The 21,815-nt window shown below is 35.9% G+C and overlaps 1 protein-coding gene across 1 annotated transcript in view; it reads left to right on the top strand.

The window, feature by feature from the left end:
- The window catches only part of LOC106131352 (protein O-mannosyl-transferase Tmtc3), a 138,181-nt gene that overhangs the window by 81,216 nt on the left and 35,150 nt on the right, over nucleotides 1–21,815 (top strand). The window contains exon 2 of the mRNA XM_013330436.2: nucleotides 18,606–18,742. Coding sequence (XP_013185890.2) covers nucleotides 18,606–18,742 — 137 coding nt within the window. The remainder of the gene's footprint in view (nucleotides 1–18,605; nucleotides 18,743–21,815) is intronic.

The following is a 21,815-nucleotide window of genomic DNA, read 5'->3' on the forward strand; positions in this document are numbered from 1 at the left end:
TGACTTTTGTTTCTTAGAAATGGAAAGATCAGAAAATTTCTACTATCTTGCATCCGTGACCCGTTTTACGAGTGTCCAATATCCATATCGGGTGCTTTGCATCTTGGTTACTTATCTTGATTCAGTAACATTTAGATAATCTGTGTCGACGATTGTGCGTCTTTCCAATATTAATTAGCAATAAAATACCTAAGTATCTGTCTTCGCAGACGATGTAAGTAATATATAACATATTAAATCATTGTATATCTACAGAAAATGAATTCTTGGAATCCGGAATAATACTTATAAGACCATATAAGTCTAAAAACATTACACAGTATGCGATAAATCACAATAACTCCAAACTATAGACATCCAAAACATCGGGAAAGTTCTAGAAACCGCATAACTCAGTATGAGCGAAATGTTTAGCGACTCGACCGCAGTTCAAACAACGGAGAGCATTGCAAATGCGTGTCCCGATAAAGTTGTCCACAGACGTAGTACTGCCCCGAGGGAAACATTACTCCAGTTAAGTACCGAGACTCACTGTTGCCAACTCCTATGTGAAGGCGATGAATTGGGTTCCAAAAAAGCGCGAATTAGCGCTTTTTTCTTTTTTACTACAAGTTTTTTTTTTCGCTTGTCGCGTATTCAATTATTTGCCACAAAAAATACTTTGAATATCAATACTTTAAAAAAAGTTAAAATTTTAGAAATAGGAAAAGATCGAAAAAGCGACTAATAAACAGCGTAAAGTATGAACTATGTATTTAGAAAGGAGTAAATACTGCGATGCCAGGTGAGAGAACCAATTGAAAAAAACTAGTATGGTCAGCACGTCAACAGTGGGAAATGGTAATGATGCAAAAGTCTTTTTAAACAACGCTATAGTACGGATAATGGATGCTAAATTTAGCGCTGAAAGCACTAAGTTGGCAACACTGGTGTAGGCACGGTCGGATCGTCTGTCAAACAGCTCAAACCATTATAACCCGTGTTTCATTTGCAGTAAGACGAGAATCGCAAAGTGATAAGGTAGGCGGTGTTCTATATCATTTTGTATGTAATGTTGAGTTTTTGAATATGAAAATGGGGTAGCAGTGATATTTATTTGATACAAGCTGTACTGGTTTTGTGCGGCCGTATACAGATATGATTGCGACATATTTTTCTTGTCAACATCATACACGTGGAATTCATATATACATATAATCACGTCATTATCCTTTACAGGGTAAACGGAGCCAACAACCTCACACAGACTGAAAGGCAGGTGTAGCCGTTTGGCTTAATGATGTAATTGAGATTCAAATAGTCACAGGTTTCTAGCACATCGTCTAAAAGAAGAGTCCTAAGTTTATTGGCCTAATCCTTAATCGCCCTTTAATGACATCACTTGGGAAAAGAGGGAGAAATCACACAGTACGTGGAATCATATCTTCATTAAAATTGCAGATTCAGGGCATGCTAAGTTAGTGTTGGATAAGTTTTTTTATCTCTTACCTTCTTTTCTTTAGTCCCAATTGCACCCTGGCTCGCAAAACTTTGGGGTTAATTCCAAACAACGTTCGGTGTTCATTCGATTCTCACCTTTAACTAAATCTGTTAAAATCGAGTCTTGCATGAATACAGTAATGAATGTGGATAAATTTCTTATGTACAGTTGGCCACAGAAAAAAGTATACGACCTTTGATAAATCTATGAAACAAACGATATTTACTTTTCTATGTGGCCCACTGTAGGTATTACGTCATAACCCTATCTGTTTAGAATAGGCACCGAGTCGGCGAACACACAAATAGCAATTAATAGTATTAATACTAAGTTTACATTCTGTCCATTTAGTATTAGGCAAACGAATTTACACTGCACACTGTACTAAATCAATAACGTCATTTCGGTAACTCACTGTATATCTAACAATAACGTACCTATATTTAACTAGCAAACATTGATTAACATTTAGACACAGGCAACAGTAGACAGAGCCCACAGTCTCGAAAAGACTGGAAAGCCACGTTGAGCTGGATGTCTTAAAGACGAGGAGATCTAGGTTAAACCTACAATATAACTAACATTAATTAATAATAAGAAACTTCTTCTTCCTCCTAGCATTAATCCTGGTTACATCCTCACCTCCCTGGATAGGAGACCGGGGTACGCTTTTGACTGTGATCCTAGGTGATGTAAGTCAGGTTTTAGCACTCCTATCTGATCTCTGCAACCTTTTCTGGAGAATACATACAGTTGCTTAAATGTGCAGAATTCATCGAGATATATTCCTTCACCGTGATAGAATCGGTTAGCACCCAAACGAATGTAAGAAACTCAGAAAAGAGTCATTTTTTTGAACCTGTGCCCCACTTTACGCTCTAAACGCTGAGATATATCATACAATTATACACCCATATTAAACAAAACCAAACATTGATTAACGATCCCTATACATAATGTCTAGGTTAAACCATTGCATAATGCGAATATGACAATAAATTGCTACCAAAATGTGATTTAACATCGCGAACGCGTGATAAATGGGGATTTTCGAGCCAAACAGCGTTCTCCTTGCCAATGTTAAATGGCATGCCGTAGACAGGATATCGGAAATACATAATCCTGTCGGATCAGTAAATATATTCAGGGTACGGGCATCGCTCTCCTAATTGATGCTCCCGTCCGTAGCTTTCTCGTGATCCAAATCGTTTTCAAACATACAAAGAGACTTAAATTTTAGGAATTAGTAAGTATGCATCGAATGGGTAGTGGTAATTAAGTGCTTTTTTGATTTAACATAACAATAGATAAAAGACATTTGATAGGTAAATTGGTAGTCTCAAATGGCAAAAGTAGTATCAGAATTTTTCACTACTTGTTTATATATATATCTTTCCCATAGATGTCGTAAAAGGCGACTAAGGTATAGGCTTATGAACTTGAGCTTCTTCACGTAGGCGATGGGCTAGCTTTCTGCCACTATTAGAAACACAATTCCATCATACCACACCACACGGCAACCACACACCCTGAAACAACAATATTTTCTACTTCTACACCCAAATTGTAAATCAACGTAATAAACTCTATATGATTAAACAACAAATCATATAAAACAACTTATTCAATTAAACTTTAAACAATCTCATCGTTTCAGTCACGATAAGACAATTTTCCGTACGATAACATTATACCAACAGCGAATTCCGAAGTTCCTTAGATAAAACGTATACTCCGCTGGGGGCTAAACAATAATTTTCAGCCAATCAGATACCGTAGTATCCTGAAGTTCCGATACTCGATACAGCGCCCCGGGCCAAGCCTGGATGTCTATGCTGCGGGATTAAGGTTGTTACGACTCTATGAACATGAATGTCAATATCAATTTCGTTTCTCAATGCTTCCGTCTTACACATTTTCGTGTTAATTTTACTTTGAGGTTTTATTCAAATAATTTTCTTTTCATTAATGAAACAGGTATAAAAGAAAGCTGAAACATAGATGAATAATTAAAAATGTGATAGGATGAGGCAAGGAATATAATGATCTTGATCACGTACTCATCTTCATCTCAGTTAAAAGGGTAGACAGAGCCAGGGGTTATAACTTAAATAAAAATCTAATCTTACTTTTCTAATGAAGCAACTGATATCAATTTTGATGATTCAAACTGTTTCTAAACTTTTAAGTAAATTTGGGTCTATAATAGAACTTTGGTGTTTACCGTTCTAATTTCCCAACGAAGGTAGAAATCAATATTAGTATTGGTAGGTAATTGTTATTGTGGCAGGTTGTAATATAAACTTCTCAACCACTTTCTAAACGGAAATTTGCATGACGCTTATTGACATTATCTTGAAGTAAACATTTCGTGACTCAACTCGTACAAAACTTGTAGATAGGCATAGAGTTTTAGTTTTCATTGGAATACTTAAAAAGCTTTTTATACCTAGGTTGGATATATATCCTGCCCTTGGTCCGCTTGGAATGGGCAAGATAGGTTTTAGAAACAGTAAATCCTGATGGATGCTTTTAAAATTTGTTTTTTTCAGATTATTGACTATATTATTCCTCATTATTGGAACAGGTACCTATACGTATTTGCGAATATTTTTCGTTCTTGAAAGATATTATAACTTATTTCTTTTAAAGTTAAAAAAAAATAACTTACCCAATTTATTTTTAAATTACATGATCAGACTCAACTAAACTTGGTAGTAAATATAGAACCTTTGAAAACACGGCGTCTGCTTATTTATTCATAAGACCACACTGTCATAGCGTTTATCGTCTGTAGTGATAATATAATTTTGAAGGGAGGTCTCGGCTGGCCAATAATAGGAGATTCAACTCTCGTTTAAGGGCTGCTATCTATTGTTAATGGTTTTACGAGACGCGACCCATTCTTCGGAGCGTGATCCTACTGTGAGAGCCAAAATTATTTTACTACTTACAACGTTTTCGGAAGGGCTCGCTTTATCATGAGAAACGGCTATTGCAATGAATTGCATTTCGCTTTGTAAACGTGACCCAATAAAAAAGAGGAATAAGAGCTTTGTGTTAATATTTATTTCGATTACAGGATTAATGATTTTTTAAATTTAAAATTTACATTTTGATACTCTAAAGTGTAAAGATTTAAATTGAACCACCGAAGTAAAAAAATGTGCTGTGTGGTTCCGGGCACCAAGAAGAAAATAAAAGGACCACTCCATCTCTTTCCCATGGATGTCGTAAAAGGCAACTAAGGGATAGGCTTATAAACTTGAGATTCTTCCTTTAGGCGACAGGCTAGCAACCTGTCACTATTTGAATCTCATTTCTATCATTAACCCAAGCAGCTGAACGTGGCCTATTAGTCTTTTTAAGACTGTCACCTCTGTCTACCCCGCAAGGGATAAAGACGTTATTATATGCATGTATGTATGTTTGTTTGTTTCTGCTTATCGGCGCAGAGGGGGTGGAGAGAGTCCACAAGTTCACCTACCTCGGTAGTGTAGTGTCGGAAACTGGAGGGACCGAGGAGGACATCACTTCGAGAATCGCCAAGGCAAGAGCAACCTTCGCGCAGCTCCGTCCTGTATGGCAATCACGGAAACTGACTAGGAGAGTTAAGCTCAAAATATTCCGGTCCAATGTGAAAACCGTTTTGCTGTATGGGTGTGAGACGTGGAGGGTCACTAAAGACATCTCGCACCGTCTCCAAGTCGTCATTAACCACTGTCTTCGTCGTATTCTCGGTGTTTACTGGCCTGAGAAAATCTCCAACGTAGACCTGTGGGAACGCTGCGGTGAGACTCCGATCGACCAGCAGATCAAACGCCGCAAATGGAACTGAATCGGCCACACGCTCCGCAGGGACCCCGAACACATACCGAGGCAAGCCCTAGACTGGAATCCCCAAGGAATGCGTAAACGTGGCCGCCCTAAACAGACCTGGCGGCGGACAATCATCGCAGAGGTGAAGAATATAGGGAAGACTTAGAGCGAAATAAAACGCGAAGCTCAAGACCGAGCGGGCTGGCGCACTGTGGATGCCCTCTGCCCCAGCTAGGGGACATAGGACCTTAAGTCAAAGTAAGTCATGTATGTTTGTAAAAGATGAATTTCCTCATTGTATCTCTCAATAATAACTTCATTGCCATTTAATCACTACGGTTTACACGCGGCACGTTATTACTAACTTTTAATTACTTACCAATTAGTATTTAAATAATTCATCGAATAACAGGTATAATAAAAACCTTGACTGCAAACTATAGGCTAGAATACGTTTGACTTTTATTTCACTTCCCCGTGATATGAAAACTTTTTGGATCCCTACGGCGAAAGGAATAAAGATTACTTTTCAACGCTAAGTTAATGCATAACTTAGTAGTTGCCAGCTATTTCCCACTATCTTAAAAACTTAATCGTAAGCGGGGGTCCCGACCGACCGCCGTTTAACCAAGAGAATGGCCAAGCATTTAATTTATATGCTAATATTGTAAGGAAACCACTGGCCTCGAACCATAAACTCGAGAATAAGGTACTAAAAGTTATGACAGAAAGATAACGAGTAGTAATAACAGTGTGAAAATGGTAGCGGGACGGTTTGACAGTGCCTCTGAATTTCTCTGTGTTTTAACAAAATTAAATGTTGATAATGTATGTAAATATTCGAATTCGTGGGCCTACTGGAAGAAATTTCTTTAGAAATAACTAGTGCACTTGTACAAAGTTGCTCTTTAGTCTAAATTCTAGTTGTATTTTTCCTCGATATACATAAATATCTTCATAGCTCAATATCTATAATATCCCTTTATTTCCGTATAACTCACCCCCTAATCTCGGTGGGGCTGACGATACACGTTTAGTCTCGCATAGCCATGCCATTGCCAAAAGGTCGCCCTAATCTGACATCATGTAGTTACACTAGAGTTTAAAAGAAGAAAATTTAAACCGAATCATTACCACGCGAACGATACTCGCGCTCTATATCCAAAGTTAACTTCAATTAAAAACCGCCCGTTCTCCATGCACTCATAATTTGCATATCAATTTTAATTACACCACTAGATGGCGTTCCCACGTCGCATTTTCCGAGCGCGTCTTATTTTATTGTATCTCCCTGGTTATTTTCGAGGTAACTGGATTACCGGAGGCGAGTTGTCGTGTGCCTTGTGGTTCTTAACACACACACACATTTATCACGTCTTTATCCATTACGGGATAGACAGAGCAAAATGTGTCGAGACACGTTATTGTGTACAAGGTCAAATATATAAGGTCTTGTTTAAAAAAAGAAAAAATAAATACGTAGGTTAGGAAAACTTTACTTAGCCAATGCATCTCCCTGGTTATTTTCGACGTAACTAGATTACCGGAGGCCGGTGTCTCCGCAACTGCGAATTATGAAGTTTATTGATTCTATTTTAAAGTTAGTGCAGCTGACTTCGTTTGGGCTCCGCTATGAGAAATTTGAGTGACGCTGTTTTGATGATAAATTAGTTGTTAACTTTGTGATTGCTTACGTTGGAATTCATTGGGATTATGGGAAATTCCAAGTTTCATAGAGTTATGGAGTTGCATTCGTGAGTACCAGAGATGATGTAGAGGAGCTCGAAGGTAGAATATTTCAACAATGCCTATGAAAATAGTCAATGTTTCCTCAGCAATGACATAATCATCATTGCTGATTCATGCATTGTTTTTTGATTATCTATTGAAGAAGTCTCTCAGTGAGCGTACGTAAATTATAATTATTTTTTATCTATGTATAAAAAAACTCATTTTTCTCATTTTAGGAATATGACATTGAATCTTAAGTTGAGGTAATGCATTACATTGTAAGGAATCTTCACAGTTCGGTATACCATCATCAACCTTGTTATTCAAAAACTCACATTAACTTTGAAAAAATTTTTAACACTGCTCTAATAAGTTTTATAACCTAGTCACGTAAAACGTCTTTTATCGTTACGGGGTAAACATAGCCAATAGTCACCAGACGCGAAGGCCACGTTCGGCTTCAAAATAAACTATGTATTAAAAAGGCTAGTGCGAAAGATTAAGGAAAGATGGATGGATCTCTTGAAAAATGTGCGAGGAGTGACAATGAGATGACAAGTGATATGGGAAAGTGGAGCTTACGTCCTGTACCCATCTCCATTAGTTATGGGATGATGTTGGGTTCCCGAATTTCTGGCAACAACCAGCATACAAGATATTAGATGATAATGGAAATGAACTTACATATACTTCATATCGTTGAGTTAGTATTATAAAATATACGAAAAGTTTCGCTTACTTTTAGTGTTAGCTCAATCTGTGTGATTTACATACATACATAATATCACGCCTCTTTCCCGGAGGGGTAGGCAGAGACCACATCTTTCCACTTGCCACGATCCCTGCATACTTCTTTCGCTTCATCATTCATAACTATCTTCATGCAAGCTCATCGGTTTCGGGTACTCTTGACCTGACCTTTCGCTAGAACGTCTCCGATTTGATCGAGGTACCTTCGTCTAGGCCTCCCCACTCCAACAGTCCAATATTTAACATTTCGTCAAAAAGATAAACGTCTCACATATTCAGATTCAAATTTCGTTCCCTGATGGATGTTCACAGCACTCAACCTTAAAAAAAAAATGGCCGACTGAACTGTTCCATAGTCATAGCTAACGCAGTTATCTATTCAGCTTCAAATGCATATGTAACCGGAAATAGGCTCCGGAGCTGTGCGAGTGTTCGTGCCAATTTACCGTCCAAACTGGCTCATCCATCGCCACCGAGGTTTGTTCCCTTTGAGCCCGCTGATTGGCTGCCAAAGTTCTAATTTGAAGAGTGTGATTGCGATCACTTGTAAAGCTTAGACTGTTGAAGTACGTTGCTCTTGTTTGCTAGATTATTTTTTATATTTTTCTCTTTCGTTTGTCATCTTTCCAATTTCCACGATCCCTGAATACTTTGCAGTGATTTTTACATGACAAGTGGAAAAATATAGTCTTTGTCCAAAGCATTTGTTTTTTAAAACTAGTCACATAAAATAATTAAGAACGTACAAGTTTGTTTTAAATTACATTATTGATCACCGAGATTTGCTTTCGAAAAAAAATGTCATGTGGATGGAATTGGATGGACTTTTAAAAGGTAAATTCATTCAGGACCGACCGCTGTCTACTGTAATTTGAAACATTCAAAATAAAAAATTAGAGTCAACGACGTAGAGCCAAAGCGAGTTAGCCGAATGTGCCATCCATTACAAACCGTTATTGATTGTGTTTTAAACACAGTGACGCGACACGGATTCCAAAATTAAATATTCGACATCGATCAATCAGTGACGTCACTAGTAGTGTCGTTAGCCATGCAATCTGAATTCGATATTGTCAATTGAAAATTTTGTATCCGAATTTGCATCGGCATTTTTTCATCTGATGATGTCAATAGCAATGATTTATCAAACTAAATTTTATATTTTTTTTATTAATATTGTTATTAAATTTTATATGGGTCGATGACGTCAAGGACAAGATGGAAGAGAAATCATTTTGAAAATAGACGATGGCTGAATTTACACAAATAAAACTGACGGTAAAAAATGTAAGACAATTACGAGTATCTGTTACATCACAAAACGCGATATCCCTAAAAAGATTTGTAATGAATATTATATACGGTAGGGTTTGCTTGCCGCTGTCTCGAATTTATCAGCAATAACAAAACGCAAACATCACACGATAAACATTTCATCTTACTAAATAAAACGCACCCATATCACACCTGTCGTGACGGCAGACTACAAAGCTTGTCCCTTCCCTACCATATTCTCGAAGACATTTTATCTCTTATTTTATGTACAGCCAGCCACAATAAAATCTCACAAATTTTTCAGAGATTTTTATTAAATAAAATTTTTGTAAACATGAGTTTTTGTAATATCGTGCCGTGTAGTCCCTTGTTTAGTTTAGACAGAGCCAATAGTCTTGAAATAACTTTCAAGCCACTTTCAGCTGTTTGGCTTAATGATAGAATCGAGATTCAAATAGTGACAGGTTGCTAGCCCATTGCCTAAAAGGAGAATCCCAAGTTTATAAGCCTATCTCTTAGTCGCGTTTTACAACATCCATAGGAACAAGATGGAGTGGTCGATTTTTTTCTTATTAATACCGGGTTATACACAGTAAACAATACAAGATATACAATTAAAAATTTAACAAATTGATTGAAAGAAAAACTACAGTATGTGAAAATACCGCCAACTGTACCAGCTTGTTCTATATCTAGAAGTGTTTGCGTCCCGTCTTCACTCGAGTAGCCGTGGATCATTTTTCTCACCCACTGGCAAAGGTGTAAAATCCACTCACGAGATGTGTCCATTTTTAGAAGAAAACTTACGTAATGGGCTATGACATGTTTTATTTTTTAAGCATTTTTTTATTTGGGCTATTTCTTGTAGATTACTCAATGTCAAATAGTTAAACTCATAACAGACAATCAAAACCCATGATATTTAATAATTATTAAGTAGGAAGCATCGTTTAAAGATGGATTTTTTAAATTATTACGGTGACGTTACGGTAACATAAAATCATATTAATCATGATAAAAGCGTATCTATTCACACAGCGAGGAATTTAAAACATGCTCAAATTGGATTCCTTTAGATCATCCATCAACGTCTATTCATAAATTCAAATTATTTAGGTTTGAAAAAAAAATTCATCGCTAAACAAGGATATATTTTAATGCCTGCCTTAATTTTTTCCGCCATAGACGATGACAAATCATCGCTTTCTTTAAAAAATTGCTTCGTCGAACAATGTTTACGTACTCGCTGCGCATAATTTTGTTCTTTAATGTATTTTTCAGCGTTCCTTGCTATACCAGTTACGAATTATTACTAACGTTAGTTTGCAGTGTATGAAAATTGAGTTATATATGTCCCGATTTTAACTTTGACTGGATAGACATTGCCGACAGTCTAGTCCTAGTCCTAGTCCGAGGGTTACGTTCAACTGGATAGCTTATGATGGAATTAAAATTCGGATTATGACAATTTACTCCCATCGCTTATAAGAAAAATCAGAAGTAGCTTTGATACTTTAGATTCCAGATATCAGTTTCTGTCCCTTACAGGGTAGACAGAGCCAAAAGTCACTAGACACAAAGACAATAATTATATATGTGATACGACTTTAATATAGGATTGTAAGAAAAACACAAAATCTTATATACAAAAAGAAAGTAATATCAAATAAACAACAAAACTATGTTAGCCTGCATCTAATCACGTTTTTCGGACGTTCCTATGCAAACGTCTGTCTGGTATATCAGCAAAATGAAAAAAGTTTGTATGTTGTGCACCACATTTCAACGGCTCACTTTGTGGGTTTTATTTACTTTTATCCCGGCTTCTATGCTATTTCTACTTGTGTGCCTGTCATTGTTTTTGGAGCAATAATAAGGGTTGTTTTCGTTATAGATCTCTCTCTACTTTCTGTCTGGGGTGTACTGTAACAATGCTCTTACTTTAGCTCTTGGATTTTTTTTCGGAAATTATTCCTCTAAACCTTTCTTAGCAGATGATTTCGTATTATAATAAAAAAAAAACATATGTTGTTCTATGCCAAAAAACGCGGACGCTACCCGATAGCGGAATGTATATGTAGCTGTAAGTCAATATTAAAAAATAAATATTTTTCAAGTAGTTTTAGTAATGACTTACGAATACTTTGATTGTGAGTGCACATTCAAAGCTATGTGAACTTGTCAATCTTTGAATCAAGAATGTACATATATTTAAAAAACCCTTCGGTTACTGTGTTGCTGGCATACTGACAAACAACGCACAGACAAAACCACTGGGTGTAGTGACTTCAAATTTGTTGGGTTCCTTAAATGTGTGGTGACATCAATAACGTCTGTCGATCACAGCAAAGAAATTGACGCGCTCGCTCAGCCAATAGCAGCAAAGAATCTAAATCGTGCAAACAAAGATTTTACGGATTGAAGCATAAATACAACCTCCGACTCAACATCGTCAAAACCGCGGTTCCCCAGATATCACATCTAGCCTGGCGGCAGAGTGCACTAAAATAGAATTTTTCGAAATTCCCAACGCTATGTAAATAAGGATAAGGGTATTATCATTTTTACGGTCGCAGGCCTTATCAAGTTTAAAATAGCTTATGGTAGAATAATACGTTATATAAAGTAAAATTCCTAATGGCGATATCAGTATATTCATTATAGAATATTGGAATGTAATACGCTTCAATACGAGTTACCTACTATTTCACCCATATTACAATGCATAACACTGTATAAAAACAAGTCATCGTGTATCCATTTTGCCTGAAGGAAAATATCTTGATCGTAATTTATTCTGAAATATCTTTTGTTGTGTTATTTATGACCGGCCCTGAAGCTATGCTCATGCATTCTTCTTTCTGATGTGTTGTTCAACATCTTAGCTTCACTGACTTACCATCTATTAGGCAGTTATATCAAAAGATTCACCGTATTTTCCGCAGTAATTCTTTGTTATTTCTTAAAAAATATTTCCTATTGAATTAAATCGTATACACCTATAGCAAAACAAAGCAATACTTTTGCGTTATAAGTAATATATAAGTGCCATATAATTCTAATTTCAAATATGACGCTAATCAAGTTCTCTGAAAAAAACACCACTATATTAAAACCTCCATTGACGTTTTCTCGTGTTATAAATAAAAAAAATCCAATTTCGTGAAGTCAGTTGCTGTCGCAGCCAATGCGAGAAAACTGACACATCATTACGTGACCGGACCTTTTGACACCTACAAGATTATAATATTACAGGAGAATCGATACGGCGATTCTCAATTCTGTCCAATTGGCCAAGTTGAGTTTTAGTAACCTGTGTTTTTATTTTTTCCGTTAGTACAAGTTTGTTCTAACACTGTTTGAAATTTATAACATAATAGATTTACCAATATATTATAAAGATTTACATACATACATACATACATAAAATCACGCCTCTTTCCCGGAGGGGTAGGCAGAGACTTCCTCTTTCCACCTGCCAAAAATAAAGATTTCTCTCAAAAAATGTGTGTATCGTGATATTATGATCCTGGCATTGCGATGTGCCTTTTAAAATTGTTACCTCCTGTTTACGGACTGCCTCCCTGGTCTTCACCCGGGAGAGTATAGGACTCCTGGTATATAGCGTGCCAACCTACCTACTAAAACCCCTTCAGTTTCTGCCTTCTCGCCATTTTGACGACATCATGAGATCGCATTGTTCCTTACTCTCCAATCTACAAATTGTCAAATAAGATGTTGATTTATTAAATTAAATTCTCAAAAGAATGAAAAAAAAATTACCTTCTTTATAAGTTCATGTTTAGGATTATGGTTTATGTTTGATAAATAACCTAGTAACGCCTAAACCTACCGCAATTATTAGTGTATGTGTGTATATGTTAATAATACTCGTATTAACTTTCCAATTTTTTTTTAACTATAAAAAATAAGACAAAGGTTAGTTAAAGATTTACTTAGCCAATTCCAATGTTGTTTGGTGTAGTCCTCGGAAGTAGACGATTTGTAACATTGCTGAATACTCGTGTGTGAAATGTTTCGTGGAATTCAGAGATCAATGTATTGGAAATATTTTGTTTGTAAACATACAAGTAAATATACAATATTTAACTGATTTAAAATAGAAATGACTTATCGCAATATAGCAACGCATTTAGTGTACTATACTTAATAGATTAACATATATTGACGTTAAGTTTTTCCGTTATATGTTAATATTATAAATGCGCAAGTAAGTTTGTTTGTTACCTCTTCACAGTTAAACTTCTGAACTGATCTTTATGAACTTTTGCATACATATATTGTGGAGGACCGTAAAGAATATAGTTTCCACGGGCGAAAACTATGTATGAATACATAAGTATGGATACAGATAACCTAATATTTGCGATTATTAACTTAGAACCTTAAATAAATTAAGAACATAAAGAAGGCAAAGAATCACTAACTCAAAGGAATTAATTAACAAACGCGAGAAAATGGAAATTTATCAACATTTTGTATTCGGAATAAACCGCGCAATTTGTACTATATTCCGAGTTAATCCCGCCGTGTTATACTCCCGTCTAAATTACTTTTTTTTTCTCTCACATAATGGCGTAGCAACTTGGCTCCTGGTTCATACAAAGACCTTTAGTTGTGCGTTTTTTCCTCATAGCTTTCCAGCGAGGGGTGTGTTAGACATTTCTTCCCCTTTACAAAATAAAAGGAAATCAGTAAAGGGTACTAAGTTCTTTAGATTGTACCGCCTAAGGATTTTTACTAAGCTTTCTCGGAAAATAAAGCTGCTCTAATAAGTCTAGGATTCTGCTTTTGAAAATTCTATTTTCTTTCATGTTTATAAAAGAATAAAGACTGGCTGTGCTATATTTGTGGATAAGCATTTTTTAGACTGACTGACCTTAGACCTCTTTTTTTGTTTTACTAGTACTACTATAGGCATTTGATTTGCACCACGTGCTATTTTGAACTTTTATAATCTTTATTCAGAAACCTCGATGCTACAAATAATACATAGGTATGATAAGGGACTCAGCTGTTTGACGTGCTTTGAAGATAGACACCCCAATACTAAGAAGATTGTAAAAATAACATGTATCTTATTCATAGAATACAACTATTTTCTACGTAGCGTTACGTACATAGTACGTACGTTCGATAGAAGCGCTCCTTTGCTTCCAAAACGTATTGTTATTTTCCCGTATTCCGGAATAATACCAACCTAATGCGCTTAATCCATTTGATATCTATGTATTTACATAAAGCCACGGAACTTATTACGTTCTGTGAATACAAATATTGTCGATGTCATATTTTCTATGAACGTAAACATCAAGTTTACGTGTTTTAGTATTTTTCTCTTTCTACCCCGCAAGGGATAAAGACGTGATTCTATGTATTTATACATTTACAAAGAAAATAACTATCGGGACTAGCTAACTCTATGTGATTCGTCCCTATTTTTTTATTGAAACCATAAGAACGATCACCGAGATTACATCAAGAAATTCCTACATCAATTTACCTGAAGTACCTGTTCTTAAGTAATACTTAAAATTCTCGAACCAGAGACCTCCACTCCGTCTTCCGCGTTATTACTCGGCGACAGTCATGGCATTAATTTTCTGGGCAAATAATAAGAACTTGTTAGCATCTGCCATTTGTGTCGTGGGCGTCAAAAAATACCAGACGATATTTTGTTTACATTAAGTCTTGCGGCTTATATATTATTACTTGTTAATCATAGCCTTGATCAAAACGGGAACGTCCTGGCAAAAGGTCAGTTCAAGAGTGTCCCAAATCGACGAGCTTACATGAAAAGAGTTATGATGAAGTGAAAAAATTATGCAAGGATCATGGAAAATGGGAAGAGATGATTTTATGATGATTTGCCTAAGTTGTGCTGTGGTAATGTGTGATAAGTAAGTTAATTTAATTAAACAGCTAAACGCGGATTATTAGTCTTTTTCAGATTGTTAACTCTGTCTACCCAACAGGATATATACACCTGAATATACTATGTATGTATGTATTTAAGTAAAAATACTGTCATGTAAAAGGTTGCTAAGTTATAAGCTCCATTCCTAATTTTAAGACCAATGTACCTACAATTAGTTGGCAAATAAATGAATATACATAGATATGAATTTCATGAGGGCTATTCCAAAACGACTGGGATGTCAGCTTGTTCTGTTAAAAAGATTATTTTTCTTCCCTACTAGACCGATATGAAATATATAGGTATTACGGTACAGAAGAACTTACTTAAAAATAGTTGTCCTTTTTAAATAAAGTGTCGGGAACCGCACAGCACTATTAGTATAGCTAACGTATCCTACTAATATTATCAATTCGAAAGTTTGTGAGTATGTCAGTATGGATGTTTGTTACTCTTTCAAGCAAAAACTATTGAACCAATTACGATGAAATTTGGTATGTATGTAGCTGAAGACCCAGAATAACAAATAGGCTACTTTTTATCTCGGAGTTCCCGCGGGATTGATAAGGTTTCCATGCGGGCGGCCTCTAGTATAACTATAATATATACATGTTACATAGTATAATTAAGGTATCATATATACCTATTCAAATTATAATTTCCTTACTGACTGACCTGCTTAACTGTAAACTATAATGAGCCTCTCAAGTAGATTGAGACCATTTCTGTGGAATTGTAACGGAATATTCCCGATAAATGTTTACCGCCTAAAGCTTTTCCGGAAATTTCCCGATCAAAATACATCGAATATCACTTATTTCTGGTTCTGGCGGTTCAGATACTGATTTTCGAGCCTTGTTTACCAACTTATATAAATATAAATAATTTCTTGTTTATATACATCACATCTATGTCTCTTGTGGGGTAGATAAAGCCAACAGTTATGAAATGACTGAAACGCCACGTACAGAATTAATATTCAAATAGTGGAACCACGCGGCTTCATTTTTCGTTTAATGGGTACTAAATCTTTTTACGTTTACTAATCTCCACGTCTTTAGCCCTTACTAGATAGTCAGAGCCAATAGTCTCGTATAATAAATAAATAAATGTAGCTCATCAATGTGTTCATCTTGGAGTCTCTCACTTAACGCAACAGGATAAATAATTCAAAACCGTTTGACTTATTATATTGGCTTTATCTAAGTTGAATTATGTTAATTCCAAATTAAGATAAAAGTTAAAGTGACAAGTTAAAGTGGACAGAGAAGAGTTGGATTTCCTGGGCACCGAGGAATGGCAGTAGATGGTGCAACGGGAAAGAGAGATAGCTATAATTGCTTATTTGCAAAAAAAATATTTTTGAAATGTCCATCGGAACAAAGCCCCGTGCAGAAGCTAGTTATAAATATAACTCATCAATTTTCTCCGGTGTGACTGATGAATGCGACTACAAAAGAGGGGTTCAATGAGTTATACGTAACATTGTTTGCGTTTAGTTACGGTTAACCCGCACTCGGGGACTACAAGCGGGAACTTTATGTATGTTATGCAATTGAAGGGTTTAAATGTCAGATTCTACCAAATTACGTGTGTCGCCTAAATTATTTCGGCAAATTCAACATTTCAATTTTGAATGTAGGTTTTAAAGAACGTTTCAAGTTTCGTCGTATTAGGATTACGTGATATGGTATTTTCTGTAAATATATTGTTTCAACTTGTTACTGATTGAACTGATAAAAACATGACGTTTGTAGTACAATATAGTTTTTAGAGTTAATACAATTTCATTAATTTTCTCTATCATTATTTTTTTTTATATTAGATGACAAATCTAAACATATACCACACAAAAGTAATAGCAGTAAAATAGTGTTTTGATCGCCCAACAAAAATTTACCAAAAACTGCGAATAAAAAAAATGACGTTACTTTATTTTTTTTACATACATACATATTATCACGTCTTTATCCCTTGCGGTGTAGACAAAACCAACAGTCATGAAAAGACGTATTTAAAACTAAAGACTTTTTTTTAACATGTTCTATCGTTACTTTCCAATTGGCTACGGTTCTAATTTAAGCGGGCGTAGGGTGAGTCTACTGTGATTTAAAGGAACGCAGCGTGCATAATGTAGTTGCATTTCGTTAATCCACTAATGGATGGATGTAGTGAGTAATTCGGTCTTTAATGGCCTTAACACACGCCAAAACTGTGGTTAGGAATGAGTGGAATAGGTAAATCTATTTTGATGTGAATAACCAATACACTAAGCATTCTAAAATATTCCTTTCATATAGAAGCTTACTTTACATACGATATTCTATGAAAAATGACGATCATGAGTCAGAACCATGGCTGGAAATGCCTTTTTTGTATGAACATAGGTATACTTATCGTCTTTATATAGTTACAAGTGTGTTACTATCCTGCCAAAGTTAAAAACAAATAACAAAATCAATATGTTCTACCAAATTAGAATTTAATTTAATCATAAACTGTTACTCCACACCACACCACCACAACGCCACCCCATCTCGTTCCCATGTATGTCGTAAAAGGCGACTAAGTGATAGGTTTATAAACTTGAGATACTTCTTTCAGGCGACGGGGCTAGCAACCTGTCACTATTTGAATCTCAATTCTATCATTAAGCCAAACAGCTGAACGTGGCCTATCAGTCTTTTCAAGACTGTTGGCTCTGTTTACCCCGCAAGGGATATAGACGTGATTATATGTATGTATAAACTGTAATCGTATTAAAAAAAATTACATATAACTAATCTCTTCTTTGTTGAAATCAATTTCCCGCGTCAAATGCGGCGTTCAGGCAATTTTTACAACTGATATTTATTAGCACTCGCGTATTGTTGCGTATGATAAATGCTTCCCCATTACGGCACTACCTGCCTGACATGGAATTTCATTTAAAGAAGCACCTCGGCATATTGCCCCGCCTCGCTAATTTTGCCGCCAATGTATCACGTTTATGAGGCAAACGCATTTTTGTGTTAAAATCCACCATATAAGGCCCATTTTGTTCTTGATGAATGACTGTAGCGCAATGTTAACCTGTTGTTTTTGAAGGTTGTAATTGCGTTTTAAATTGCGCATAGATATGCCGATTCAAGTCTTTTGTGAAGACAGACTTAAAATAACCCATTAAAAAGTAATGGTAATTTGTATTTTGCTTAGAAAAATATAAGGAAAACGGGAAGCCGAATTAGTCAACCCATAGCCTTAAAGAAGAACCCCAAGTTTATAAGTTATCCCTTAGTTGCCTTTTACGACATCCATGGGAAAGAGATGTAGTGGTCCTTTTTCTTTTTCTATTGGTGCCGGGAACCACACGGCACTATATTAGAACTACTATGAAATATCTATAAAGTGTATACCTAAAGGGTAAAGGGTCAGGTCAAAAGTACCCGAAACCGCCGAGCTTGCATGAAGAGAGTTATGAATGTGGATAAAGCGAAGGAAGTATGCAGAGATCGTGGCAAGTGGAAAAAGGTAGTCTCTGCCTACCCCTCCGCGAAAGAGGCGTGATTTTATGTATGTATGTATAGTATATATACTTATAAAGTGTACAATTCTTCATTTTTATTATTTCAGGAACAATCCCACAAGTCGTATCGTCCGCTGACGGTGCTCACCTTCAGATGGAACTACGCGGTCCATGGGCTGCAACCAGCGGGGTACCACCTCGTAAACCTTCTACTGCACGCCCTGGTGTCCCTACTGTATTATAGGTAAGTCACAGATTCAAAATTAAAAAAAAAATCCTTTATTCAGTAAAACAGTTTTACAAAGCCAGTTGTTGAGGCCCTCTAGTAAGTATAGAATACCCGTGTCAGAGGACCTCGCTCCCTCGTTACACAGATAATTCGACAAAATCTGATAACACTCTATCGTTACCGGCTGACAACGCTCAGCCCACCGCTTGGTCTAGAAATGTGGTCTAGGTATGCATCAAGAATATTTCCTGACATTCTCACGGAAACCTAACCCATATTGGATAACGGTGGAAGCTGCACTGATAAAATTGCCGGGAACCACACGGCACTTAAACTATAAGCACATAATTTGTCTCGCTTCTACTTAGTACGGTGGGCTCAGAAGATAGCTGTGCTACCTCGCCCTGACTGGGGTATTGGAGGTGGTCCAAGTATCTACTGAGCTGTGTGTACACACAGCTCAGTAGATACTTGGACCACACTCCTCCTCTATTCTTCCTTAGGAAACCTAGTTCTATTTTTAGTGACTACCACTTTTCAATGAGGGTGGTTATTCACCTACTCACTGTGTACGTAACAAAAAGTTTTTTTCAAAGAATTGATTGACTGCAGGATATAGCACGGTACAAACACATCTATTCAAAAACACGGTTTAGTTCATTCGAAAAACATGAAAAAAATACTTAGGCGCTAAGTAAATATGGATTTTTTTTAAACTTTACCCAATTTCAAAATTGAATTAAATACTTTTCCAATATTATCGTTTTTAAGCTACCATTATTTGAGATGAATTAAATTTTATTATTCATTAGTTTAAAACCATCGAATAATTTCAAAGTTATAATTAATTTGTTCGCTGAAACTGAAATAACTGGAAAAGAGTATACCCATTCAATTAAATTTTAACAAGCTCTCGATATTAGAACTCCAAAATGGCTTCCACTTCTTATGGAATCTGTAAATAATTGATTCGGTGAAATAATCGTGATTAATAGAAGGAAGGACTAATTGGCTGAAGAATAGACCCAACTGAGTTCTCAGTCTGGGAATTCCACTTAATTAAAATAAGCACGGAACAATTCATAATCAAATCATCTCCTTAATAACCTCGTGGAATACGCCTTTTTCACCTAGTCTACTGAAACCATTTTAGGAAGAAAATATCAAAAGGAAGAAATTCTATGAGATAATTTCCTGACATAGGTAAGGCTGCTATTATTATATTCCCGTTTTCATAAATATAATCCCCGAAGGGCACAACCCTTTACCAAAGGGATAGGCAGAGAACTTTGACTCCACATTCATCAATATTTTAGAGAGAGTAGAGTATGTATATTCATATTGGATACAAAAAAAAATATTTTTGCCTTTCCGTTATAAAGCTTATAAGATTTCCAATTTTGTCACAACAAAACATGTCATATATTAAGTGTTGGTAGTCATTCTATGTCATTTACCAAATAACAAAAAGCTTAATGAGAGTCTTTTTGAAGACAGGAAAATGGTTCTTACGATACGCCCACACTTTGTTTGCTTTCTTCTCCCTTAATTCCCGGTAAAGCCTAAAGTCGAATAACAACGTTATTTGAGGAAAAGCAACCAGAATTTTCCGATAATAAAAAACATGCTACCATTTTTTTAAACACCTTAATTCTCATCTGAAAATTACTGTCTAATATCCGTAAACTAGCAAAGTTATAATTGAAAGTACAAAAGCACGCTAGTGCTCTATAGATCTACTTAGATAAAGCCAAGTTAGCTCAAGCTGCATAAGTACTTTAGCACACTTGGAACGCAAATCCAAACAATTTTAATAAGTACTTCAGAACTTCGGCAAATATTTGAGTTTAAATCGATTGTTGCATCGAGATATCAATATTGGAGCTAATTCGATAAAAGACGAACGCTACACTTGAGAATTGAGAATAGCTTGTTATAGTTTCCAATTTGTGGTAAGTTACGTAAGAGTCTTATTGTTCAAGATATTTTACATCAAGTTCTCTCTTTCCTTATTTATATTATAAAAGTATTAACAACACAAATATGTGAATTATTAAACTAAAACACATGTTAAACTAAAACACAAACTTTTATATCATCCTAGATGGCATTGCTTCCGAAGATAATCTAATATATACGGAAAAAATTACACAGATTGAGTTAGCCTCGAAGTAAGTTCGAGACTTGTGTTACGAGATACTATCTCAAGAATACTATATTTTATAATAAATACTTATATGGATAAACATCCAAGACCCAGACCAATCAGAAAAAGTTATTTTCTCATCATGCCCTGGCCGGGATTCGAACCCGGGACCTCCGGTGTCACAGATAAGCGCACTACCGCTGCGCCACAGAGGCCGTCGATAGATACTCGTATCTATTATCTATGCCATAAAAAGGCACTTAAACTCCAAAAGATAAACCGTTAAAAATTATAATATCTTTGAAGGTATAATTTTATGTGTAAGTTTTGCAACCAAACATCAATAAACTTTACGTATAAACTACAAACTACATGCAATTAGCAAATATTCGGACGCGCAACCTCAAAGCACATTACAGATATCTGAACCCAAACAGTGCTTACCTAAACTATACTCAGAAATGATAATGAGCGCTGGAAAATCGTTAATAGGATTAACTGGGCAAATTGGATATCGAGAATAAGCCGGGCAAGTTGGTCGTGGACTGGACACAGCAAGTATACCTAATTACCAGGAGCTGAGGGGATCGGGAAGATTAAAACTGGCTTAATTTGAACAGTTTGCAGGCTTTGTCCACTCACCCTTATTAGACCCGTCTTAGTTATGCATCCAAATGCGTAGGGGGATCATTTCTGAATAGACTGATGACTTCCAGCCGTTAACTGTTGATACAGTAAATAAGCCTTTATCCCAAAGGGTAGGCGAAGACTACATGTCATGTAGTTTACACTTTTCCTGACATTTCAAGACTAGGACTTCTTGAACTTACTTCGAACCTAACTCGACATGTGTAATTTATCCCGTACATATTTATTCTCTTCATCCAACCCCTTGCTTTCCCTTTAAAAGCACAAAACAAGCAAACTACTGCAAACACAATT

The sequence above is a fragment of the Amyelois transitella genome, chromosome 6 (assembly GCF_032362555.1).
Source record: "Amyelois transitella isolate CPQ chromosome 6, ilAmyTran1.1, whole genome shotgun sequence".
In the NCBI taxonomy this organism is placed as follows: Eukaryota; Metazoa; Arthropoda; class Insecta; order Lepidoptera; family Pyralidae; genus Amyelois; species Amyelois transitella.